This window comes from Agelaius tricolor, unplaced genomic scaffold (genome assembly GCF_023055355.1).
Source record: "Agelaius tricolor isolate 1412-34295 unplaced genomic scaffold, bAgeTri1.0.p SCAF_72, whole genome shotgun sequence".
NCBI classification, from domain to species: domain Eukaryota; kingdom Metazoa; phylum Chordata; class Aves; order Passeriformes; family Icteridae; genus Agelaius; species Agelaius tricolor.
In genome coordinates, this window is record NW_027269332.1 from 1377904 (window position 1) to 1400763 (window position 22860).

Genomic DNA, 22860 nt, shown 5'->3' on the forward strand with positions numbered 1-22860 from the left:
CAAGAGGCTGAACAACTTAACTGAAGTGCAGAGAAGAAAAGGGAGAACATCAGCACCAGAGCAAATCAGACAGCTGCCTGCATGCAAATACCTGCAGAACAGCACCCACCCCTTGTCACTGTCATATTTTCTGGAAAAATCCCTTTGTCCAGGATTTTGCTCTTGGGAAGCTGAGAAGCCTCAGAGAAATGAAATGAAAACAGTAATTATCTGATTTGCTTCTCCTGTGTTTTGTTCCTTTGGAATGTGGTTTGAAGATTGTTTATCCAACAGGTGGTTGTTTCATTGGTTTTATGTGAATTGATTTGACTCAATGTCCAATCAGGGTCAGGCTGTGTTGGGGCTCTGGAAAGAGTAATGAGTTTTCATTATTATCTTTTTAGCCTTCCGTAAGTATCCTTTCTGTAGTCTTTAGTATAGTATTCTTTTATATAATATATAGTATCATAAAATCATAAATTATTTCATAATTTATATATATTTTAATAAACTATATGAATCTGCCTTCTGAGAACATGGAATCAGATGCATCATTCCTTCCTGCTGCAGGGCACCCCACAAATACAATAATCCCTCAGAAACACTCTGAGGCAGCAGGGAGGCAACAATGAAGGCAAAACACTCACTGTTCTGATTTTAAAATAAGCACTAAAGGATTTCCTTCAATAAGTATGATCTGTTAACAAAGTTTGATTGCGCTATCAAAGACTTAAAGAGTGTTTGATAAACGTTACCACTGAAAAACTGTAGAGATGTGCACTGTGACAGTGAAAACCTGCTCTGAGGAGGCTGTTAGAAGGAGCAGGAGGTGCCCTGGGTACGTACTGGCAGGGTTGTCCTCAGTGCTGACCGTGCCATCCTGTCCATGTTGAGGGTGGGCCGGAACAGGCGGATTTTGCCATCCACTCCTCGGTATGCCTTCATCCCTTCAAACAGCTACAAGCCAGGGAGGGGAGAAAGCACATAGTGACTCAGACAGCTCACCCCTGAGGATCCATGCCAACTGGGGAAAGAAAAGCTTCACCCTGCTGCTCACAGCACCCAAGCACGAAAATACTAACTAGTGAGTTCTGGCAATACACTCCAGTGAGACAGATTTATCTGCACTATAGGCATATAGTATAGTATCTTTGCAATATCAGTATCTTTGCAACTTCAGAATTCCTCATCATTTTTTTTTCATAATTTGGTTACAGCAATTAAAATTTGTAGCATGTGTTTGACTTAACGATTCCCTCACATCCTGACCGATACATGAGTCAAAGCAGCATTTTTGCTTATATAAGGGATCTATGGAATTTTAATTTTTATATATATGTTAATTATTTTTAGAGCTCTGGCCAAAACACTTATTCTATCTCTGTTAGGAAGTATAGAATAGCCAATTGAGAGAATTCTTGTAAAGTTCTTGCTGTAGTTGTAGTAGGAGCTGGTCACTTATTTCCCCCTTATGCCACTATGCTGTGGAATGGGATTTAGCCTGCATGAGAGAGATGCAGCCTTACTCTAAAGATAAAATACATGGAAATATTTTCTCTATATACCTTACAGGAAATCTAAACATAGTTATCCCATCAAACTGCAGGACCCAGACAACTGGTGTTGACAATCAGAAACCCTTATCCTATCAATGCCCTCCCAGCATCCCCTAACCACATCAAAAACCACACCCACCAAATATCCAGTTATTTTCAGCTACAGGCTTGTAATTTCTGGTTATACTTATAGACAGAAAACACGTGTATTATATAAGCTCATGTCAATATATATGTATACACAACTCTTATTTGGATTAAGTATTAAAGGCTCACTTATGCTTACAGACAACAGGTCAGATTCTTAGAATTTTATCTTCCAAAGCGTTTCTTTGAACATTAAATTTCAGTGTAAGTTCTATGAATTTAACTGCATCACTGCTGTCAAACTCCTCAGGCTTCTCCTCCTCTGACGTTCCACAAAAAGTGGCTGGAACTGCATCCCATGTGGTTTGAAGTCTAGATATGCAGCTTTTTTTATTTGGAAAAAATAATCCTGTATTTGTGCCCAAGTAATTTTAACAGAGTATTTCAGGTTTCACTGTTATCAAATTCTACATTTTTCCATAAGAATCAGTGAAATGCAATCTTTGGGAAACTTGCATGCAGTTCCATGGCAGAGCTAGGTCCTTCCACATGACAAATTTTAATTGGGTTGTAATTGGGTTGCAGAATCCCAGCAATTTTCCTCAGGCTGTGTGCCAATTATGTAGCAGAACCAGAATTAGAACCCAGAACTTTTTGCTTTCCAAACCTGCCTTAGTCCTATGGCCATGCCAACCTTATTAAAAGCTTGGCACAATTTTGAAAAAGAAGTTCTTCCTAGAGTAGACATTGTTGCCACCAGGAAAAAGAAAGTCTTTAATAAAGGATAGCATTACATATATCAGATATTACATGTATTACAGATATCTAGCTGATATTTGATATGATTTTTACTGGGCCAGTCACTAACTGATAGCACATGGTTGGAATATTGCTTTCTTACCCCAGAACACATTTTTTCTCCCCCCACCCTCCTCCCAAACACATTCACAGAACTTATAATGAGAGGGAAAAGGGAGGAATGTCACTACTAAGAGTTGATCAATGGTTTGACAGAAGTAAGAATCACATCATTACTGAAACACAAAGCCTTCTCAAGATGTTAAACTTTTTTGGAGAAAAAGAAATACTTTTCATCTTCCAGAGCTCAGTAAAACCTTCCACTCATTAAAAAAGGGAGACAGTGATGTGTTCCAGAAATGTTCAGCTTTAATGAAAGCAACTGCTGTGGTTGCTTGATGGTTGGTTGCTACAGTGGTGTGAGAACAGCACTATCTGACATCTGTACATCACAGGAGCTGGATCTGGAGTTCAGCAGATCCAGATTAGCACACTGCATCATGAAGGGCAAGGAGAAAGGGGAGGGAATGCCAAACTCATCACTTTCATTATACCCACTGTGTATTCATTGAGCCACAGCAATGACACCAGATTCTCCTCTCTCTGTCCTCTTGGCTAGAGGAAACGTGATGCAATAAGGGTAAAAGAATAAAAAAAATGGAAAAAAAAATAAGAGCATATTCATATTAGCAATGATTTCAGACCAGGCCAGAGACCAAGCATTAAAGCAATGTGCTACTAAGAGTGAAATACAGATTTGGGACTCCAGCGTGGTTCTGATGTCCTGGGCAGATCAAGAGCTGCAGCCTCAGTCCCAGGGCCCTGCTGTAATTTACACAGGACCTCTGGAGGCTTGGTGACGAGATGAAGAAAAAAATCAGTCAAAATAAAAATGGTGAAGGCAGGAGCTCAGGGACAACAAGCAGGGAAAGCTTCCCTTGTACCAGTGGTTAAAATACAAAAAAAAAAAAAAGGAAAAAAGGAAAAATAATAATAAAAGCAGCACAAGCAACTCCACTCACTGCAGTGGAGACACTCCCACCTCCCCAGAAGTGGGAGAAGTGGGCTTCCATTTCAGGTTCTGTGCCCTGCCGGGGCTCCCATAGGTGTGAGCAAAGCCCAAGCTGCTCTGCAGGCACCAAAGGCAGCTGTGGGCAGCAGTCAGCCAAGCACAGAAACTTTAACCACGCTGGTTTCCGACCTAACATCCCACTTCCCCAAGTTCCCTGCTGTTTGCTCTCCTCAAACACACCTGTTTGTACATGCTGAGTGCATCAGATCCAGCTCTGAGCTCCAGGGACTGGTTCAGAGTTTCAAACAAGCACCTGCCTAGCCTGTCCTGCAATGCAAGCTATCAACCTTTAAACCAGCTGCAAGTGACTTGTACAGAGTGCATGTTCAGCCCCCAAATTAAAGCTACTTTGAGAAACTCATGTTCCGACACACACCAGAGACAGTAACTGGACCAACCCACTGTCAGTGAACAAGAATGGTTTTTCAAATAAATTTATCACCTCTCAAGAAAGAGCTCACCTTCCCTAGGCTAGGACTTTAAGTGTGCTGGCATCCCCAGGCCAAGCTGCTGCTGGGTCACACATAACCCTGCTGTAAATACTGCAATTACTCTGGAAGAACACCAGTTAACAGAACGAGATGTAACTCAATACTAATGAACTTAAGGCAATAATGCTCCTTGTATTACAAAGCTGTGGCTTCCAGAGCTAATAAAACAAAAACCATTTGGTTTCCAAATGTACTACTCACTTCTACAGCATAATGCAGGGCTGAGGCAGCTGGATGTATTGAGAGGTTCTCTAGAGGCCTGATACAGGGTTTCTCCCATCCTGAAGCCAAGGACCATTCAATTGTCAGCATATTGTCAGTGAACACAGTTCCAAACACCAGACCAGTGGGGTCTGGTTTCTCCTTGAACGTCGTAGCTGGGGTGATAATCAAGTCGGATGCCTGAAGGAACAGAAAGAAAGATGAAGTTTATCAAAATAATGAAGGCAGACTGATTTAAAATTGTTCTGCATCAGTGAACAAGGACAAGCCTTAGTATTTTCTCTGTAGGGATATTTAATGACATGATGGTTAAAGGCAGCCAACCTCTAAGTAGCTGGCAAAATATTCATAAAGTGCATGCAAACATATTCACAGTGCTGTTGTACAAGAAGTAGCACATTTTGAAATTCTGTTTAAGAATTAAGTTAAGTTAAAGAAGTAGTACAAGGCACAAACCCAGAAAATTAGCAAATGTAATCTCCTGGACACTTAGGTTAACAACCAATTGCTGTACCTCAGCACATAAGCTGATCATCAGAAATTAATCACCATCACAATTAAGCAGATGTCACACTGATTTTCCTTAAATACATAAAACCAATGTGAGAGATCAGAGCCAGCAGTCAGAAAGTCACTTATGCCACAATAACTTGCTCTTATGATCCTAACAAACACTTATGATCCTAGAAAAATCCCATTAGCAAAAAAGGCTAAATGCTTCCCTGCACCAGGGACTGCAGACTCTCTGATAAGCCATGACTAGCTGCCGACATGTGCCACAGGGTTTTGCACTGGTTCTGGCTGGAATAAAGTTAATTTTCTCCATGTTAGCTCCTGTGGTGTGAATCATCCTGAAGAACAGCAGGGAAATTAGGAACGCAGATCTCTGGCATGTCACTCCCTTTTTATTCACAGGTAGGGGCTGAACAACCAGAGAGGGCTGCAAAGCAGGCAGAGCCTTGAGTCACCCTCTCCTTTCTCTTCCTGTGCTTCCTTCTGGGCATTTAAACTGCTGCTCAGAGGCCAGGGAGAGTTCAAAGAACCATATCCAAAGCTCCATTTTCCTTCCTAACTCAACTCAGAAAGTACTGGCCCTTATTGCAGGCCCCCAGGTGAAATCCTGCTCCTCTGTGCTGTGCATATGGAACAGACTGAGACAGAAGTAGTCAGAATACTGATCCAATGATTTGCAAAATTATTATTTGATCTAAAAAAGTGCTTCTGCAAGAGATCTCAGTGTCTTGGACTTCTCACTCCCTGCACACATTGAACAAAATGAGACAAAATCAGTCCCAAGCTTTTGAAGAAGTGCACCCCCATCTCTGTAAACAATTTTCAAGATGTCTTTAATGAACAAAGACCTGTTTCTTATTGATTAGTTGTTTTGGTTCAGGTTTTTTTTGCTTATTGGTTTAGATGTGAAATTAACTTAGAGCAGGAGCACATGAATAGCTAAAAGCTTGTTTCAACTATCTCCAATTATAAGGCTTGTCTAAATATTACAGTGCATTAGTCTGGTTGAATTAATACATAATCTGATGAAACAACAATTACTCTTCTTAACTCTTCTCTTTATTCTTCTGACAGCGCATGCTCCAATGGGAGAAGCACCACCTAATGATGTCCTGAAACTAATTTTACCTGGCAACCTCTCAGCACTCTTATCAAGCTTTAGGAAAACAGGTATCACAGAGGACGTGGATTAGCATAAAAACCATAGAGGAGTATTTGCAATTATCCACAGTGCAGGACTCAGCTCAAGAAAACAATTACAGGGGAGCAGGGATGTCAGTGGGGCTTAAGTGAGTGTGTAGAACACAGATGTATCTCTGGGTTTATCTCTGCAAAGAATCACAGCGGATAAAGAACTCCCTCTTCCCGTGGTATCAACTGCTTTCCCTGGACTCCAGGCTCCTCAGGTCACTTTCATTAGGATAATTATGGTACCACAAACTGGACTGGGGACCATAATTATCATTTGAAACCTCTTTTCCTGGAGTTCCCATCAGTGTGCTGATTTCTGCTTTATGACTCCCTTTGCTGCCTCCTCAGTGGTGGTAGCACAACTACTTGAAAAGCATCACTTCAAAACAGTTTGTTAAATTTGCTGGGTGGGGTTAACAAATCTTTTATTTAAGGATGGGAAAGAGTTTTAACCTGGCTCTTCTCAAATCCACAAGCAGTGGAGAGGGAGCAGCAAGCTGAACAAGTGAAGAAACACACTCACTGCATTTCACTTTGAGTCCCTCAAAGGCAGAAAGCCCAGAGAGGCAGGAACTCTGACCCTTACCCAAAAAAGAGGCAGACAACTCCCACACCACAGAGCTTCCTGGAACTGCACAGTCTGACCAGGAACCCCATTTGCTCTTTCAGAATTTGGGCAAGCCAGCTTTCCTTCAGACACTGTGCCAACACCTGTGTCAACAGAGTCAGGTACAGCACCTGACCCGTAACAATTCCTTCAAACAACAGCAGGAGCAGCCTGGCTGAGACCTTAGAGACAGGCTGAACTTCACTGACCAGCAGGGCAACAATCATTCAACAGGCAAAAAGGCAATTTTCTCAGTCTTATAATCCTGTTAAGCTCTCTGGAGATTGACTTTTTTGGTCATTACTTTCTTAATATCATTTCTTAGGACTCTATTCCTTCACCCATTATGTCCTTTTCTTCATTTTTTTACCAAGCAGTGCCAATGAACAATGTGCAACAGCACCCAAATCTTTCAGAATCTAAATGCTTTTTCTGTCAAGACAGCATCGAGTGCTGCAATGTATTTGGTCTTCTTTTTCCATGGAGGAGAACACATTGGAAGGAGGTTTGGGAGGATCATCCTTGGAACACTCTCTCCCACAGTGTGGTCTGCATGAAGTATTAGCTCAGCCTCTTCTGGGTCGCTGTGTAGGACACCCTACACAACACCTCACCTGGCTCACAAACCCTTTGTTCAGGCAGCACCAGGAGGCAAATCAAAACACTCAGAAGAACCCACAAAAGGGGAGCAGAGCAAGGCCAGGTGACAAATGCCAGGGTATTATCAAGTATCAATGCCTATTCTGTTAACATCCCTCTTTAAAAGATTATCTCAGTGCTACCCTGCTATCATCTGTGACCTTTACAAACAGCAATTTCCTTTCTTCCTTTGCCAACATTCCCCAAGCCCTAAAAGCAGCATGTTAAGGATGCATTAGGGATTGGCATTAGCACCCATCCAGATCTCCACTGTTTGCACTGCCAACACAAAGGGGAATTTTCAGCTAGGCTTGTGTTATGTTTGCTTTGTTTATCCAACATGCTCTCAAGCACCTCCTGATGCTGTTGCCTAATAAAACCATTAACCTGGAAGGAAAACTGGTAAATGCTGAACAAAGAAGATAAGGGAGATTAAAAAAAGAAGGGGATGTGGCACATGGTCTAATAGAGTGCAGCTATTTGGTACCTGTTTCTAAAGTAAAGTGACACAGTCCCAAGTCTACAAAATCTCCATGTCACAGCAGAAAGGGATGCAGAAGATGTCCCTCCAACATCCCAGCCCAGGACGCTCTGGTAAGGAATGGGAAATACCAGATTACCCTGCCTATGGTAGGCAAAAGGGAGTGTTACGGAAACAGCTGCATACTGCTGATTTTCAGGGCTTACATGGCAACACTAAACCTACACAGGGCTGCTGTCCCCAGGAAACACCTTCTGAGAACCTACTCAGCTGAAAAGTGCCTGTTCATTCCAATGCAGCTTCTTCCAGGGCAAAGCTTTACCCAGCCCAAGTAGACATATTGTGACATTTTGAGACTAAAATTCACCATTGGATGAAACCATCTTCTCAATTATGAGCTGGGCCAATTAAAGGTGACTTGCTGATGCATGTCTAACCAAGGCTGTGACACCACATCCTGATGCCTGGCTGAGCTGTCACTTCAAGGTTTGTTCCACCCAACCTTTGCCATGGCTTTAAGTGGATTTGGAGCTGAGAGCAGCCCCTGGCCAGAGCTGCCACTCTCGTTGTTGCATTCCCACCTCTCTTACTCTAGACAGCCATCTCAGGTAGGTGCAGATGGCAAGGACATATTTTGTCCTACACTTTCTAGCAAGTCTTGGCAATGCCTTCCCAAATGATCCTTGGCTGCACTGAAAATCCCAGACCATAAACTGTAACAGGTCTAACTCATTTGACACACCCAAACTTTTCTAAGCACTGGGCTAGGCCAGGCATTTCTATCACTTAATTGAGTAAAACCAGACCTGGCAGCCCCAGCTGTAAAATAACTCACAGGTCACCTAAAAACAGCAGCAAGTTTCAGCAGAGATCCCCAAAACATTAACACGCACCCAAGTGAGACTGACTGCAATCTCCTCTGATGAAAACAGTAACCTCCCTGACCTCCAGTCTAGGTGATTAATTCAAGATCACAAGCAACTGCAATAATTTTTTATCTTATGCTGAATTTGTAAGCATATCCCAGAAAAGATCAGGGCCTTCTCATGCAACAACAAACACAAAAGCACAGGCAAAATCAAGGAACTTGTTCTGCCCTTGCATTTGAGAACAACAGTGGAACAAATCCTGAGAAGGAGACTCAAAAAGCATAAGGAAAGGCAACAAAGCATAGCTGAGAAGAATTGGAGAGAATGAATAAAGTAATATTTATGTAAGCTATCCTATAAACCCTTTACCATCAATACTATTTTAAATTTACAACAGAGCCTGAGACTTAAGAATGGAATGTGTGCCAAGCTATTATAATAAGATTTGAGGAGGAAAAAAAGCCCTGTTTTTTCTACTACTACTATCAGCAAAGGGAAAAAAAAAAACAAAACACAAAACAAAAACCAGTCTTCTGCAATCCCAGGGTAAATACCAAAAATAACAGAAATCTTTCAACATAAAGCTTCCTTGAAACTTCATCTGAGATTGAGATATGTTAGCACATGTAATTGGACTGAGTCCTGAAATCATTGCATCAGGTTGGCTGTACATAGGGTAATAAACCACAGAACAAATGACAAAGCAAAAGAGAGTCAAGGCTCTGACTCAGCTGTAAGACAGACATGGAAACAGCAGGAAATATGGCTGGAAGGACTATGTCCAGTCCATCCTCTGCAAGGCATTCCCCCCAAACTATTCATAACTGATACTTCTCAGATATTTGTCTCACCAAAGAATGAAATTCTGCTGCAGTCTGCAAGAAAAGGAGGGCAGCATAACCCACTGCTGGCTCCTTTAACCTTTCCCCTGGTCTGACAGAAGCTCCAGCTCTGCTGCAGGAATGTTTGATCTGCAGCACTAGGTAGGGAAGGAAACCTGTTCTGACAAGAAAAGAGAGAAGTGGTGGGAATTGACATAAACTTCTTGCCTAAAGGAATGAAAAGAGCACCCAGGGCAGCAGCACAGCTGAAAATATATTCTCAAGCCCTCAAAACACAACAGAAGGGAAATGAAGATGTTGGAAAGCTACAGTCAGGCTAGATGATAAAGCATAGCAGAAATTTCTTTTATCCTAAAAATATATCATTCATTTCAATGGCACTAGCTAAATTTTAAGAGTTTTTCCACACTGCTGAAATGCTGCCTGCATAACTTCCCACTGATTTGATCCAGAGACCATTTAAGTTAATCAAGGCCCTTTCTTCCAGCTTTGTAGCAATCTGGATTGTAAGGCAGGAAAAACTACTTGAATCTTTACAGCCTCATCCCTTTCTTCTGCTTCAGGAAAATTAAATGGACTTATTATTAGGTTTGGGGCTTTTTTTCTCCTTTACTGATTCGTTTCTTCTCCACTGACATATTTCAAAAGATGTATTTTTAAGGTTAAGAAAGATGCTGGGATGGGATTCCTACAGATCCTAAGGAAACCTTCCACCTGATAGTAAGGAAATCTTAAGAAACAAATCTACTTTATTTTAGTGGGGTCTACCTCCTCTACTCCAGCTATTTGTATTTTCAGATCTACAAAAAACAGTCACTTAGTATCTCTCCTATCAAAAAAGTCTCTAAAATATTTCAAATATGTTTCTCTCTATGTAATTCAGACCACAAAGACTTTGATGAGTCTATTAAACACTGGAATAAAACCAGACCCACTGGCTGTATTTTGGTGCCATGAATCATTTTTTCAGAAACAGCTGTTCAAATCAACTAAGTGGGGTGAGCAGGGAGTGTGAGCAGGCTTAAGTGCAGCCATTGCACTGGTGTGACAGACACACTGGTGTGAGCTCTCTGTTACCTTTGGGCAAGTCAGCTCTAAAAACCTTCTTTAGCCATACAACTGCAGTTCACATCTGCAGTGCAGACACACCTGGGATTCAGATTAGAAAGAAGCAATTCCATTTAGGGAAACACAGATTGCAATTCCATAACAGCAGAAAGTCCTCACATCTATTTGTAAACAAACATTAAAACAGAAAAAACCCAGAAAAAAACCCAGAAAATGAAGAAAAAAAACAGGAAAAAAAAAAAAAAACAGGGAAAAAAAAAAAAGGAAAAAAAACCAGGAAAAAAAACCTAGGAAAAAAAAAAAAAAAAACCAAACAGAAAAAAAACCCCAGAAAAAAAACCAGACAAAAAACCCAGAAAAAAAAACAGAACTAGGACCATTCTTCACTAATGGCAGTCACAGCTAGTTACCTAATTCATGTGGTTCAGTATTAACACAAACTGCTTTTCTCAAAGATCTGACAGCTTGGTGAATGCAATTGCTGATGCTGTGCTGCTCCTTGCCTCACAACCACTGCATTTCTGCAGAGCAGCATAAACACAGTGTTCCATTTTTAGAAAGACTTTGCCTGGGAGAAGGTTTGAGTCTAACACAAGCTGAAGGCTCACACTGGCCTGTGACACAAGACTGGAATAGAGAGGTCTCTGACATTTCACCAATAACACATCTTTCCACCAAGATTCAAGACACTCCTGTCTCCTGGTTTGGGAAATATCATTTGTACTTTACATGAAGCAATTGGAACAAAAAATGAGATTTTTTTGCATCTAATCTTCTCTGAAAGAAGTAGCCATGCTGAAGGAAGAAATGAACTGCAAACCTAAATTTCAGACAGACAAGTGGAAGTATTTTGCCTAAGTAGCCTGGCCAGTCACAAACATGTTGTGTGGAGCAGCCAAGAATAGAACCATAATCTTGTATGTCCAAGTCCTGAGCAGTTGCAATTAAATCTTCTTATCCTGATTTTAATAAGCTTGCAGACATGCAGGAAGTGGATTCATGGAATGCAGGCATTCAAAACCTTTTGGAATATAAATATAAAATGCTTTCATGGTACAGTCTCTATATTGTACAAAGGTTATGGGAATAATTTCAAACATTCAGTTAACCACACCTAACTCTTTCTCAGATTCCATCTCCCTTTCACACTGGCAGACAGCAGTAAACTTAAATATTGCCATGAAATTCAGTGTCTGATTTGCCAATGAAAATGCCATCGTTTCCCATTTCATTCCACTCAGTATTTTCTTAGAAACAGGGACTAAATACAGGATTAACATAAACCTCTTCCAACTCTCTAAGCTGTTAATTCATGGAAAGTTAGGAGCCTTTCAAAAAGCAAGCAGGAAGCCCAAGAGGATCCTATGGAAAAAAACCAATCCAACTTAATTCTCTTCCAAAATTGCAGCTTCTATTCAAGTGTGCTCAGCAAAGAAAACATTTACTATCAAAACTGGGGACATGACATCACAATGACAATAAAATTTAAGAAATCTTGGAAATAGGTATGGACACTATGGATTTTTTCAGTTTTGGAGTCAGTTTATAAGTTTACTTTGATCACTGACTGGTGCTAAGCCTTGCATTTTAAAACCAACTCTTTATACCTTGGGAAAAACAAATCCAGAAAATGATACAAGGTAAATGCAATCTCCAAAATTCCAGTGCAATTTCTGTGCTTTCACAGACACATCTTAAGCTCCTAGTGAAACAAGTGATAAAGCATCACTTTCTTGTGCTATAAATCAGCTCAGCCAAACTGCCCCTGGCTGGTTTTTTTAGCAGTTTCCTTTTATCTTGGCTAAAAGCTCCTGTTACTCACCCGAAGACAATTAGCTTTATTTGCAAATCCTCCAGCTCCAGATAACCCATCAGTTCCTCTCTTACAGCTTAGAAAATCTATTTGCTAAAAGCCTGCAACTGTTTGAAGAACATTACCCACTTGAAGAGAGACACAGAACCACTCGCCATCGAGCTGAAAGTGAAAGGAGCTGCCAGAGACCCCAAATTCTTTCCTAATAACTGGAATGAGAGCAGCAGATATGTGTCAGTCTGGTGCACCTATTAATAGTAATACTCAAAGAGTTTGTGCCCACGTGGATGCAGAGTATCACAGAAACCACTCAGCACTCTTTGTCCTGGAACTGGATGAAGTTTTCCTATTGGCAGGTAAAGATGAGGGAATGAGATTTGATTTTAAATCACCTGAAATAATTCTGCAGCCTATACATAACCAGGTGATATCAAAGTACAGTGATTTAACAGTATTATTACTCACCAATCTTTTTTAATTCAGCACAACACAAAAAACGAATAGTTTTGTTACCACTGACAATAACACAAAAAAGCAAACAGATTCAGCTGAAATCAAAATCAGAATAACCTTTTCTAAGGAAGTGCCCAGCCCACAACAAGCTAAATATTTTATGACAATAACAGAGCTGGCCTCTAGCTTGGCATTCCTGATCTAACAGTGGCTACAGCTCTGTACTTCCACAGAGGTGATGCAGAGATGAGCTACCAAATGGGAAATGAGGGGCTTCAGCTGAAAGGGATCAAGCTGGACACCAGGAGAACAGGAATTCTTTAGGAGAGCAGCCCAGCACTGCACTCAGCAGAGGGCTTCTCCAGGGCTGATGAGAGCCCCACCTCCGAAGCATTTTTAGATGCTTACTGTATCGTGTTACACACACACACATCCCCTGGGCTGCTTCTCTTTTACTGCTTCAAAACAGTTTATATAACAGCAGATTTTCTATACACACATTCCAGGGAGCTACTGCTCATCACAGCATCAAGATGTCATTACTATAATAAATCTTTCCCCATATAATTTAATATAAAGGAAATGCTCTATCTCATCAAGCAAAATTTAAAATGGAGTCTAATATAGAATTTTAAATGGCAATGCAGGGCATTCTTCTAATATCCCCCCTAACACTCACAACTCCTGAAGAATCAACAGCTGCAATATGACAAAAAGCCTCACTGGGTGCACATGTGCTTTGGCAGGTAAATAATTTACTGATGTCAGTAGAAAATGACAAATTGAAGACAAGCTGAGGAGGAAATAATATATATTTGAAAATATATAAACCACGTAAATTGCTTTTTATTTATTAGCCTTGTGGGTAATATGGTAGCTATGACTTTGTCTATTTCCTCATTCCAAAAACCCTTGAGTGCTCCCCTGATCCCTTTGCTCTAAGCATGTCAGTAACTTTACCTACTGCTCCTATGAAATGAAAATAGAGGAAAACTGCTCAGTACTTCCTAAACTCTTCCAGAAGTGGAACTTTAACCCTGTCACACTCATGTGCTAATGTGATAAAGTCAATTAGTTTAGACTTTAAGACAATATTTCAAAAATTAGACTATTCAGCATTTTATATACTTTGATCTTTGCAATTGGAGGGGAAACAAGAAAATTTGGTAAAAACAAATTGCATCTTTCATTACAAAACCCCTAGGATCAGAGAACTGTTTGTTGTTTATCATTGCCAGCAAACTTTTCACATACCATATAGTTTCCTAAATTAAAGCTTAAAACCATCTATTTTCTCAAAATGGACTGTTCTCTCTCCCAATTCCCAGAATAAGGTATCCTATATCCCACTGTATTTACCACAAATCAGGCTCACTTGGTATAAAAATGATTATGGCTCACAGAAATGTAAAACTTCCACTGGCAGTCTCTCAATTTGAACCACAAATGGAAATTTGAACCTGCACTGCAAAAAGAATTTCAGTTTCTTCTCGTGTAACATACACTACAGCTTTAGATTCTGTGGGAAAATTGTCAGAGATTTTTTGGTTGGGGTTTTTTTTTGGGGGGGGGGGGGGGGTATATATGTAGAGTAGAAATAATCTTTATATTCAGATTTGTACAATACTTAGCACAGTGTCACCTAATTCACAGCTTAAAAATGTTACAGCAATGCCAGAAACAAACAACAAGCCATACATCCCTATGGAAAATTCAGTATATCCAGCACCTCACCTGGCTGGAGGTGGGACAGCCTGGACTGGAAGCTGTATAGGTGTATCAACAGAGCACTGCACCTGGCCTAGCAAGCCCAAGATGCCCAGAGGGGTCAGGAGATGCAGCACAGCCCTGCCCAGGCAGCTGCCAGGGCTCACATCCCACTGGCCCAGAGCCTGGCAGGCTGATCTGCCTGCAGAACACTCAATGGGAGCACTCTCAAGATATTCACAGTAGCACTGCAGTCACATTTCTCTTCACAGAGAAAAGCAAGGCACAACTTCCCAAGGATATTCTGGGATTCGCATTCTCTGAACCTCAGAGACAGGAAAAACAATTCTTATTTCATTTGCTTGCCTGTGCTTGTTCACAAGTGGAATGCATGGTGGAAGATTGTTTACCTGAAGGGAATTGGTAATTGGATTCTGGTGTGTTTTGATTCACTGACCAATTGAATCCAGGTGTGTGTGTCAGGACAGTCACAAGATGAGTGCAGTGGAGTGCTTGGCAGATTCAGTTGAAATGTAATGTAACATAGTATAGAATAATACAGTAGAATAAAGTAATTAATTAGCCTTCTGATAAGATGGAGTCCTCATCATTCCTCCCGGTCATCAGGTGAAAATTTCACTGATATAGCACAGGCACAGGAGTTAAACACTTCAACATTTCCCCTTCTGCCACCACAAGCCTTCACACAAGCAACTCAATCCAGGTCCACTTGTAAGCTACAGCCACTCCATTCTGCTTCAGTGTGGCAAACCAGCCAGTATTCCCTAGAAATTCCCTAGAAAGTCTGCACCACTTTGGCTCACTGAACAGGCTGTGTTGTGGTTTGTTTTATGTCTGTTCAGTTTCCCCCCCAGTTATTATGTTAGTGGTTCTGCCCAAAGTTCCAGTTTATGCCAATCTCTGTACCCCTCCCACGTTGCTATGGTTTCCCTAATGTATCTTGTTTGTTCCCCTCCTCTGGCTGCCTGCCTGTCACTCAGCACCCCTGCCTCTTTTTCCAGAAGCTTCTGGCTAGGGTGTTGAGTGATTGGTTCAGGGGCCAGGGCCCCACCCGCAACTGTCTCCTGTTGGCTCCCCACAAGTGTCAGTCTCAAATGTATCTTCCCTACCCCTCTTCTGATTTGTTGTCCCGAACCCCTCCCTTTCCCTTTATAACCTGAGGCTTTTCCCTGCCTGGAGGCTCCGGACTTCAGCTCCCCGACCTGTCACCTTCCCTTCCAATAAATCTCCCTTCCCAAGAAGCCGTGAGTCGCCCTTTCTTCAGCGTCCTGCAGCATTGGAGTTTTCCACCTGCGGCCACTCGCCCTCAAGCACGACACCGCTTGGGCACAGGGCCTGGATTTCGCGTCTGGGCAGTGCCCGACTGGCTGGAGGCTGGCTGGACATTATTTCTCTAGCCTGGGCATTCTCTATCACCCGGCCACTGCTCCAAGGCTGTTAAGAAGTAAAACAAAAGAACTGAACTTTGCACCATTACAATGCCAATTTTCCCAGAGCTTCAGATCACAAACTCAGAGAAACATTACAGGAGTAGGTAATACCTTTTAGAAGTGCTCCACGTATCAGTCTCAAAGGGAAAACAAAGACAACTTCCAAGACAAAAGGCTACATTAAAGGCATCTGTGATGCCTTTTATTTCTCTCATATCCTGAGAGATTATTTAGTGTCTTAACATCACATGCTAGGAATTCCAAGTCAGAATTCACACATTAAAAGAAACCAAATCAGAGTTACATATGGAAACAGACTGCTACATTCTCCAAACATTCATTCTGTCTTGTGACAGCACAACGAGCAGAATGAATGCATTAAAGGAACTGCCAGATTTTTAGTCATAAAAATTAAGTGCCTTAGATAAATTGTGTGTTTTTTGTGGTATTACTGGATGCAAGTATAAGAACAAAACCAGATATGTGCATTTCTTGATCCAACTTCCCAAAAAACCACTCAGTGGCACAAAGGATGACTATACTCTCCGTTACTGATGTGATATCCCCCTCACAGAGATCCAGTGCTGGCTAGAGACAAAAACTACAAATTAGGTGTGGTCACAAATCACCATCTGCCACTTAAACAAAATAATTTAAATAATTATTTATATAATATATTTATAAGTGCATACAACAGTCCAAGGAGGGAAGAAGATTTCAGTCGCATGGAAGGAGCTTGGTAAGTAAATCCTGGAGACCTGGTGCTTTCTACAATCCAGGAAACTGCAACATAATCACAATTTCCTTCAATGTTTCTGAGCTGTTCCAAGATGACTGCTCACAAGGCAACTCTAAAAGCCATACATTAAATGTAAACCACAGACCTGCCAGGATGAGACTTTTAACTGCAGAATTGAGTCAAATTAAGGTCGCTCAGTGGCAGTCAGGATGGAGAAAATGCCAATTCTGACCTGCTGCTTTTAAAGAAGCATAAGAACAGAGAACAGGCAGCTGTTAGAGGGGCTCACTGCCTGCCAGAAATTATGGTAACATTCATGCCTTCACCCCAATGTACAGGGACTTTCTGGCTCCATGTTTCAAAGCCAGGCAGAAACTGCAGCAAAACTCACAGCAGCTCACCCCACCTAAAAAGCTCAGCTCTGCATTCTAAACAGAAATGTCTTCAGAGAGCTGATCTGGCATTCAAATGCTGGAAACAATATGTTTTATGTAAGCTTTAACCAAAACCATACCCTGCTTTCTGCATTCCCACAATCTTGGATTGCTTAGGTCACTGGCACAAAATTGCAGCTTTGCTCAGCACAGTCAGCCCCATGGGTCAGCTTAGTTCCTTTGAAATATTATTAGCTATAGTTTCTGAAATTGTAACCCCATAACTGTCTGCCACAAAAATGTTTGAGAAGCTCCCTAGAATGAATGCAGGCTATTTTATTTTCATTTTCTGTTGCTGTTTCTTTTTCTTCATTTATGAAGTTTTTTCTTCTTAATTTTACTGTGAAGTTAAAGAGGCTAAAAAATAATTATTATAATGCATGATACTACAACCAGGACCTATATTCTGACCTTAACTTTCATAGCCACACTTCCCACAGTACAGTATTTCCTAGAAATCTCTAGATTTCTAAAAAAATCTCAGCTCATCTTCAGAAACAGAGCCCTAAGGCAGGAATGAAGTCTCACAAATTAGACTTCAGCCTGAGCCAGCTGCTTTCTCCTAGCATTATTCCCTTTATGACCATCTGTCCCACCTGTTAATGTGTTTTTCCCCTCACCCAGCATCTCCACTACAATGATTTGCCATTCTGGCTGACACACAAATATCAGTGCAAAGGAACCTGGACTAAATCCAGCTTTGTGCCACTTGGTACTTGGAGCTTTGGTAAGGCACCTGCTTGACTGCTAGTATAATTAAATCTGCCTTAAGCCTGGTTTAGTTTATGCCAAGTTCACCTGTGAGGCAAACACAACAGTTTGTTGTCCTTCCTCAGACTGCCTCAATGAGTGAAAGTTTGGGTCAGTTTGGTTACACAAGGATCTCCTCCTGTACAGCAATTCTTGTTTGCAAATAGCCCAGCACACTCTGCTGAATGAATCTACTGAGATCTATCTATTTATTGAAGGTGAATCCACAAAACAGCCCCTGCACTCCAGACTTGTGCTTTCTTGTGGTTTCAGAATTGGCTGCATGCCTGCCTTTGTCAGCATTTTTTTCAAATCAGACCTTCAGGCTGAAAAGTCATCCTGAATTTTCCTCCTTGGGCAGAATTGCCAGAGAGACACAACAGAAAGAAATGAGGAAGAGAAGAACTGGGAAGGGCTGAGAATGAGGAAATAGAAATTAAATGGCACGTTGCTACACAGTGAAATTCTGCAGTCATGGACTCGCAAGAATTCCTTGCTGTTTTCAATGAGATTAACATCAGAATAAACCTTATCAAAGATATTTTTTATAAATAAATAAATAATTTAAATGGTTTATATATATCATATATGTTGTATAATATTTTATATTTTTATTTTATAAGTTTTATTTTAGAATATTCTATTAATATATGATAATATAAATGCTATAAAGTTATATATACTATATATTATATATAATATAATTATAAAATTATATATAATATATAATTATTATATGCTTATATAATACATATAAATATTATCATATCAAATAATATAAAATATATTTGATTATATATATTATAAAATATTTATTACAGCATTAATATTTCATATCTGTTTAGAGCCCGACAACTCAAGGGGAAATAATTACTTAAGCATAGCTCTGAAGACTGCACAGCTGTGGCACTGCCCAAAAAAGTCAGGAAGAACACAACACTTACAAAGCACATCATCACAATTTCATCTCATGTACTGCTGACAATAGTCAGAAATAACAGGAACGGAACTCCTGAAAAAACATGAGTTTTTCTGAGTACTGCTTTTACATTTCTGCAAAATATAGATAAGGCTTTTTTAAAGACTGTAAATCAGGGAATAAGAGAGAAAAGGAATTACAGATGTGTGACATAAAGAATAAAGGCAAAGGACGTAGAAAAGGCAGGAAAAAGGAAATTAGGACAGATGCAGAATTCAAAGGAGCACATGCTGACAGGCTCTGCACTTCCAACAGAAAACTGGAAGCTGACATCTGTACCCATACAGTTTTAAATGAGCTCTTAGTTACTGGCACTGCATCCAGGAAGGAGGCAGAGGCAAAGAATGGTATCTTAACTGAGCTCATTTCTAGGCATAAGATTAAAATAAAAAGAGAGGGATGCAATTTCATGTCAGCTCCTGGCAGCTGCTCAGCATTCCTGACTGTCCCAGCCCTGTTTGTTGTGGAGTGCTGATAATGTTCCCAAGCTGCAGAGCTTTGGAGCCCTTCTGTGATCCTTAGCTCTGCAGCTTTGGGATCCAATGGAAAAACCCCTTTTTCTGAAGGCCATTGACACATACCTTGAAAGATTCAGTCATTTGCTTTCCTGCTTCTCCCGAGAGTCCTCCACCCTAGGAAAAACAAAAACCCAGAGCAAATCAAGTTCAGTGCACAGTGCAGGAAAGGTGATACACATTCAGTTCATTCATTTCAGACTGTACTGAATCAGCAGCCTTTGCATCAGTAAATGTATTAGCAAGAACTTTGTGGTGAGTTCTTAGCACAACTTTCCATCTTCTGGGCTCTCAGTTTTACTTCAGTTCCTTTATTTTGTGCAACTGCACTTCAGGGCTTTATATATGTAACACATATATACACACATAACTTTCTAAATTAGATCATCACTCTTTAGTGCAGAACGTTATGGGCAACATCACAAGTTTTTCATTCAGAGCTGAATAAATAAATTGGGTTTTTACTCAAGTTTCTCCACTAAAGTATCTACCTAACAGGTTCGCTTCTGCCTTTTTTAAGAGAAGGTTGAGTAGGCAGAATGCAAGAGAAAAGAAAAAACTGGTTTTGTTAAATCCTTCATTAAACAAAGAGTAATAAGGAATGCTCACCTATATGAATAAATAATGAGATTATTTTGCTTTGTCTACAATGTTGAACTTCAGGCTTCTGCAAAGGAACTGGGGGGGTGAAAGAAGACAAAAAAAGGGGCGGTAGTTCCAGGCATCTTTCTGTTCAACAACAGAGGGATAACAGACAGAGGGAAGCCATCTACCTAAAAATAAGATTCCCAGTTCCCACACCATCACCTCAGCATCTCTGTGGACCCTCCTGCAGTAGCTGCACCTTCCCTGCCAGTTACAGCATGGAACAAAGGAGACAAAGCCCCACCACGGTTCCTTGTTTCCCAGCAGCCTTCAAGGAGCTGAAAAGGTGAAGCGGGTGCAGAGGCTTGGGAGAGGGAAGAAGGCACCGGGAGCAAGAGGCTGGGGTGATGGGCCATGAAAGAGGATGGCTAGGATGATGGCTTTAGGGAGCACAGCTGGAAGGATGGAGTGCTGTCTCTCAAGGACTCGGTGGCTGTCTCTCAGGTGGGAGCTCCCAGTCCAGATGGGAAAGCCCCAGATCAAAGGTACAATCCCCTGATGGAAAGAAGCAGAGAAAGTCTTTCATGGCTGGCTGTGAGATCCCAGCCCTGACCCCCAGGGAGGGCTAGTGCAGGTGGATGGCAGTGTCAGGGACACAGCAGCCACCTGTCCCGCAGCAGCCACCAAAATGTGGGGCCATGGCTGGCACCACACAGATCTCAGGTTTACACTGAAGGCAAGTAACAAGTAAAAGAACAAGGTTCTTTTCCCTTTTTACAGATCTTGGGAATATGGTAAACATTTTAAAAAAATTTAAAAGAAGCAGTATTTTCAGTGGACCTTCCACAGATCACAGCCTTGCTACCAGCAAAAAATAAAAGGCAAACTCCCAGCCACAGCAGATCTCACTTCCTCTCCCCTTCCCCCCAGGGAGCCCCCCATATCCCCTCCTGATGCCTCTTCTCAGCTTTAACCCTTCTGTTCCTCTTTTTTTGTAACTCTCTACAGCAAGGCAGGCAATCACGGCTACAGGACCCTCCCTATGCCCTAAAAGACAATGTGCCAAGAGAGATCACAAATCTCTTTACAATATCCCAGAATGCTTTATCCTTCACTAAAAATATGGTTTATTTGCCTTAAAGCTGAGGGTTTTCTACTCCAGAATGATAAGAGTTTGGCACAGTGGCAGACCCAAGCAGGACTAAAGTGTCACCCAAAGCCAAGGACACTGTATAATAGCAACTCCTTGCTTTACCTGTAATTTTTCAAACACTTCCAAACCCATTGGTAAAATCCTAGAAATCCTTCCTGACACCATCAGCTGACAGTAGTGAAGCATTCCACAGATGAATAGAGGTAGCTGATTTTTCTCTGCACTGCAATGAATGAGGATGGAGAGTGTGCTGATTCCCAGCTAACAGGATGGGAATTGCCAGCTGTGGAAGAAAAATATCTCAGAGAGCTCCAGCTCCACTGCTGGCTTTTGTCTAACATCCAGCATGCCAAGTTGGATTTGCTAATAATAATTACTTGTGACAGCAAATACTGACAAGTACTCAACCATTATGCTTCAGTTTCTTCCTGTTGCTGCTTCATGGAGTTGCCCTAAAGCAAGAGCTGGCATCAGCACAGAGGACTGGAGCTGGATACAGCTTAATTTTCTCTTTCATGATCTTTCTTAAAGATAGCAAGCCTGCATGTGAATTTGAAATGCAGACCACCTACAGAACAGCCCCTGGGGGCTCCATCACATTACCCTTCAGTTCAACATTACCATGGAACTCAGCGAAGTCATCAGCCCAATTTTTGGGCACATGCCATGGGGCCAATCCTCCTCTCCATGAAATCATTATTAATTTTTACAGATTGAACTCATATTTAAAGCAAGTAGCTAACTGCCTTTGTTAACCACACTGAGATTAAACTGAGTTAATCCCCCAGCACTAGAAAGAAATACCACAATTACTTCCTAATTAACAGAGTCATATTTTAATGGCTCCATGACCTACAAATCTGAAACATGTTGCTAAGTGCAATATGGAAAATTGCTCCCTGGTTTAGTCCCAGTGTTGCCAAGGGAGATATTCCAAACATGAATTTGCCCTTTATGTTTAATAGCATGGTAGATTTAAACCTGCCCCCATTAAAACACTGATGTTATCCTAAAGATACACTTCAGCCACTGGGTGAACAACTTCTCAAAAGTCACTCAGGAGTGTCTCAAGTAGCTGTACAATCACACAAGCATGATATTATTTCCTATGTTGTGCTGTAGAGATATCAATGTTTTCTCTGTGGTGTATGTTATAGGAAATAGAAGAGTATTTCAAAGGTTTCCTTTGAAAACACACATTGATTTTAACATTACTGTAAAGCCTGTATGAGAATGAGTGTAAAATTTTACAACAGATTAAACTTGGTCGAAAAATGGGGTTTGTATGTCATTTAACACTGTGATACACCACTGAAATAAAGACCTGCTGAGCAGTAATTCTGTTATTACTTTTACTGAAGACCTCAACGCTCTAATGACCACTACAAATCCTTTAGCACTGACAGAGTAATCCCAATGCACTCAGCTGAATAACAGTGCTCCCCACATCAGCACTTAGCTCCAACCTAACTCTTCCACAAGACAGAGGAAAAGCCTCAGGGGGTATTTGTGTATGGAACACTGGCACTTATGGCAAATCTTGGGCTAAACAGTTGTCACCTGCCCTTCTGCTAGAGCTGTCCCAAACCTGGACACTCAATTCCTGCACTTCCTGCTCAGGCTGCCTTAGACAAACAAACACACATCCAACATCTCCTGGCACCATGGGGCTGCAGCTCATCTCTCCCTGCTGCCTCTGGCACACCTCCTCTACTCCTTCTGTGCAGTCAGATCACTCAGCCTCCTGCTACAAAACCAGGCCCATCTCCTCCCTAAACTGCCCAGGGTTCCTAGACTGCATGAGTGTAGCTCAGCTGCTCCTGTGCCTTCACTGTGGTATTTTCGGGGTCCCCAGTCATGGGGAGG

At 41.3% G+C, this 22860-nt stretch overlaps 1 protein-coding gene across 1 annotated transcript in view; it reads right to left on the bottom strand.

Moving 5' to 3' along the window:
• BCAT1 (branched chain amino acid transaminase 1) overlaps window positions 1-22860 on the bottom strand; it is a 58592-nt gene that overhangs the window by 23453 nt on the left and 12279 nt on the right. Inside the window, exons 2-4 of the mRNA XM_071417942.1 lie at window positions 19323-19373; window positions 4185-4385; window positions 826-936 (exon numbers count right to left, since the gene is read on the bottom strand). Of these exons, the coding sequence (XP_071274043.1) occupies window positions 826-936; window positions 4185-4385; window positions 19323-19373 (363 nt within the window). The remainder of the gene's footprint in view (window positions 1-825; window positions 937-4184; window positions 4386-19322; window positions 19374-22860) is intronic.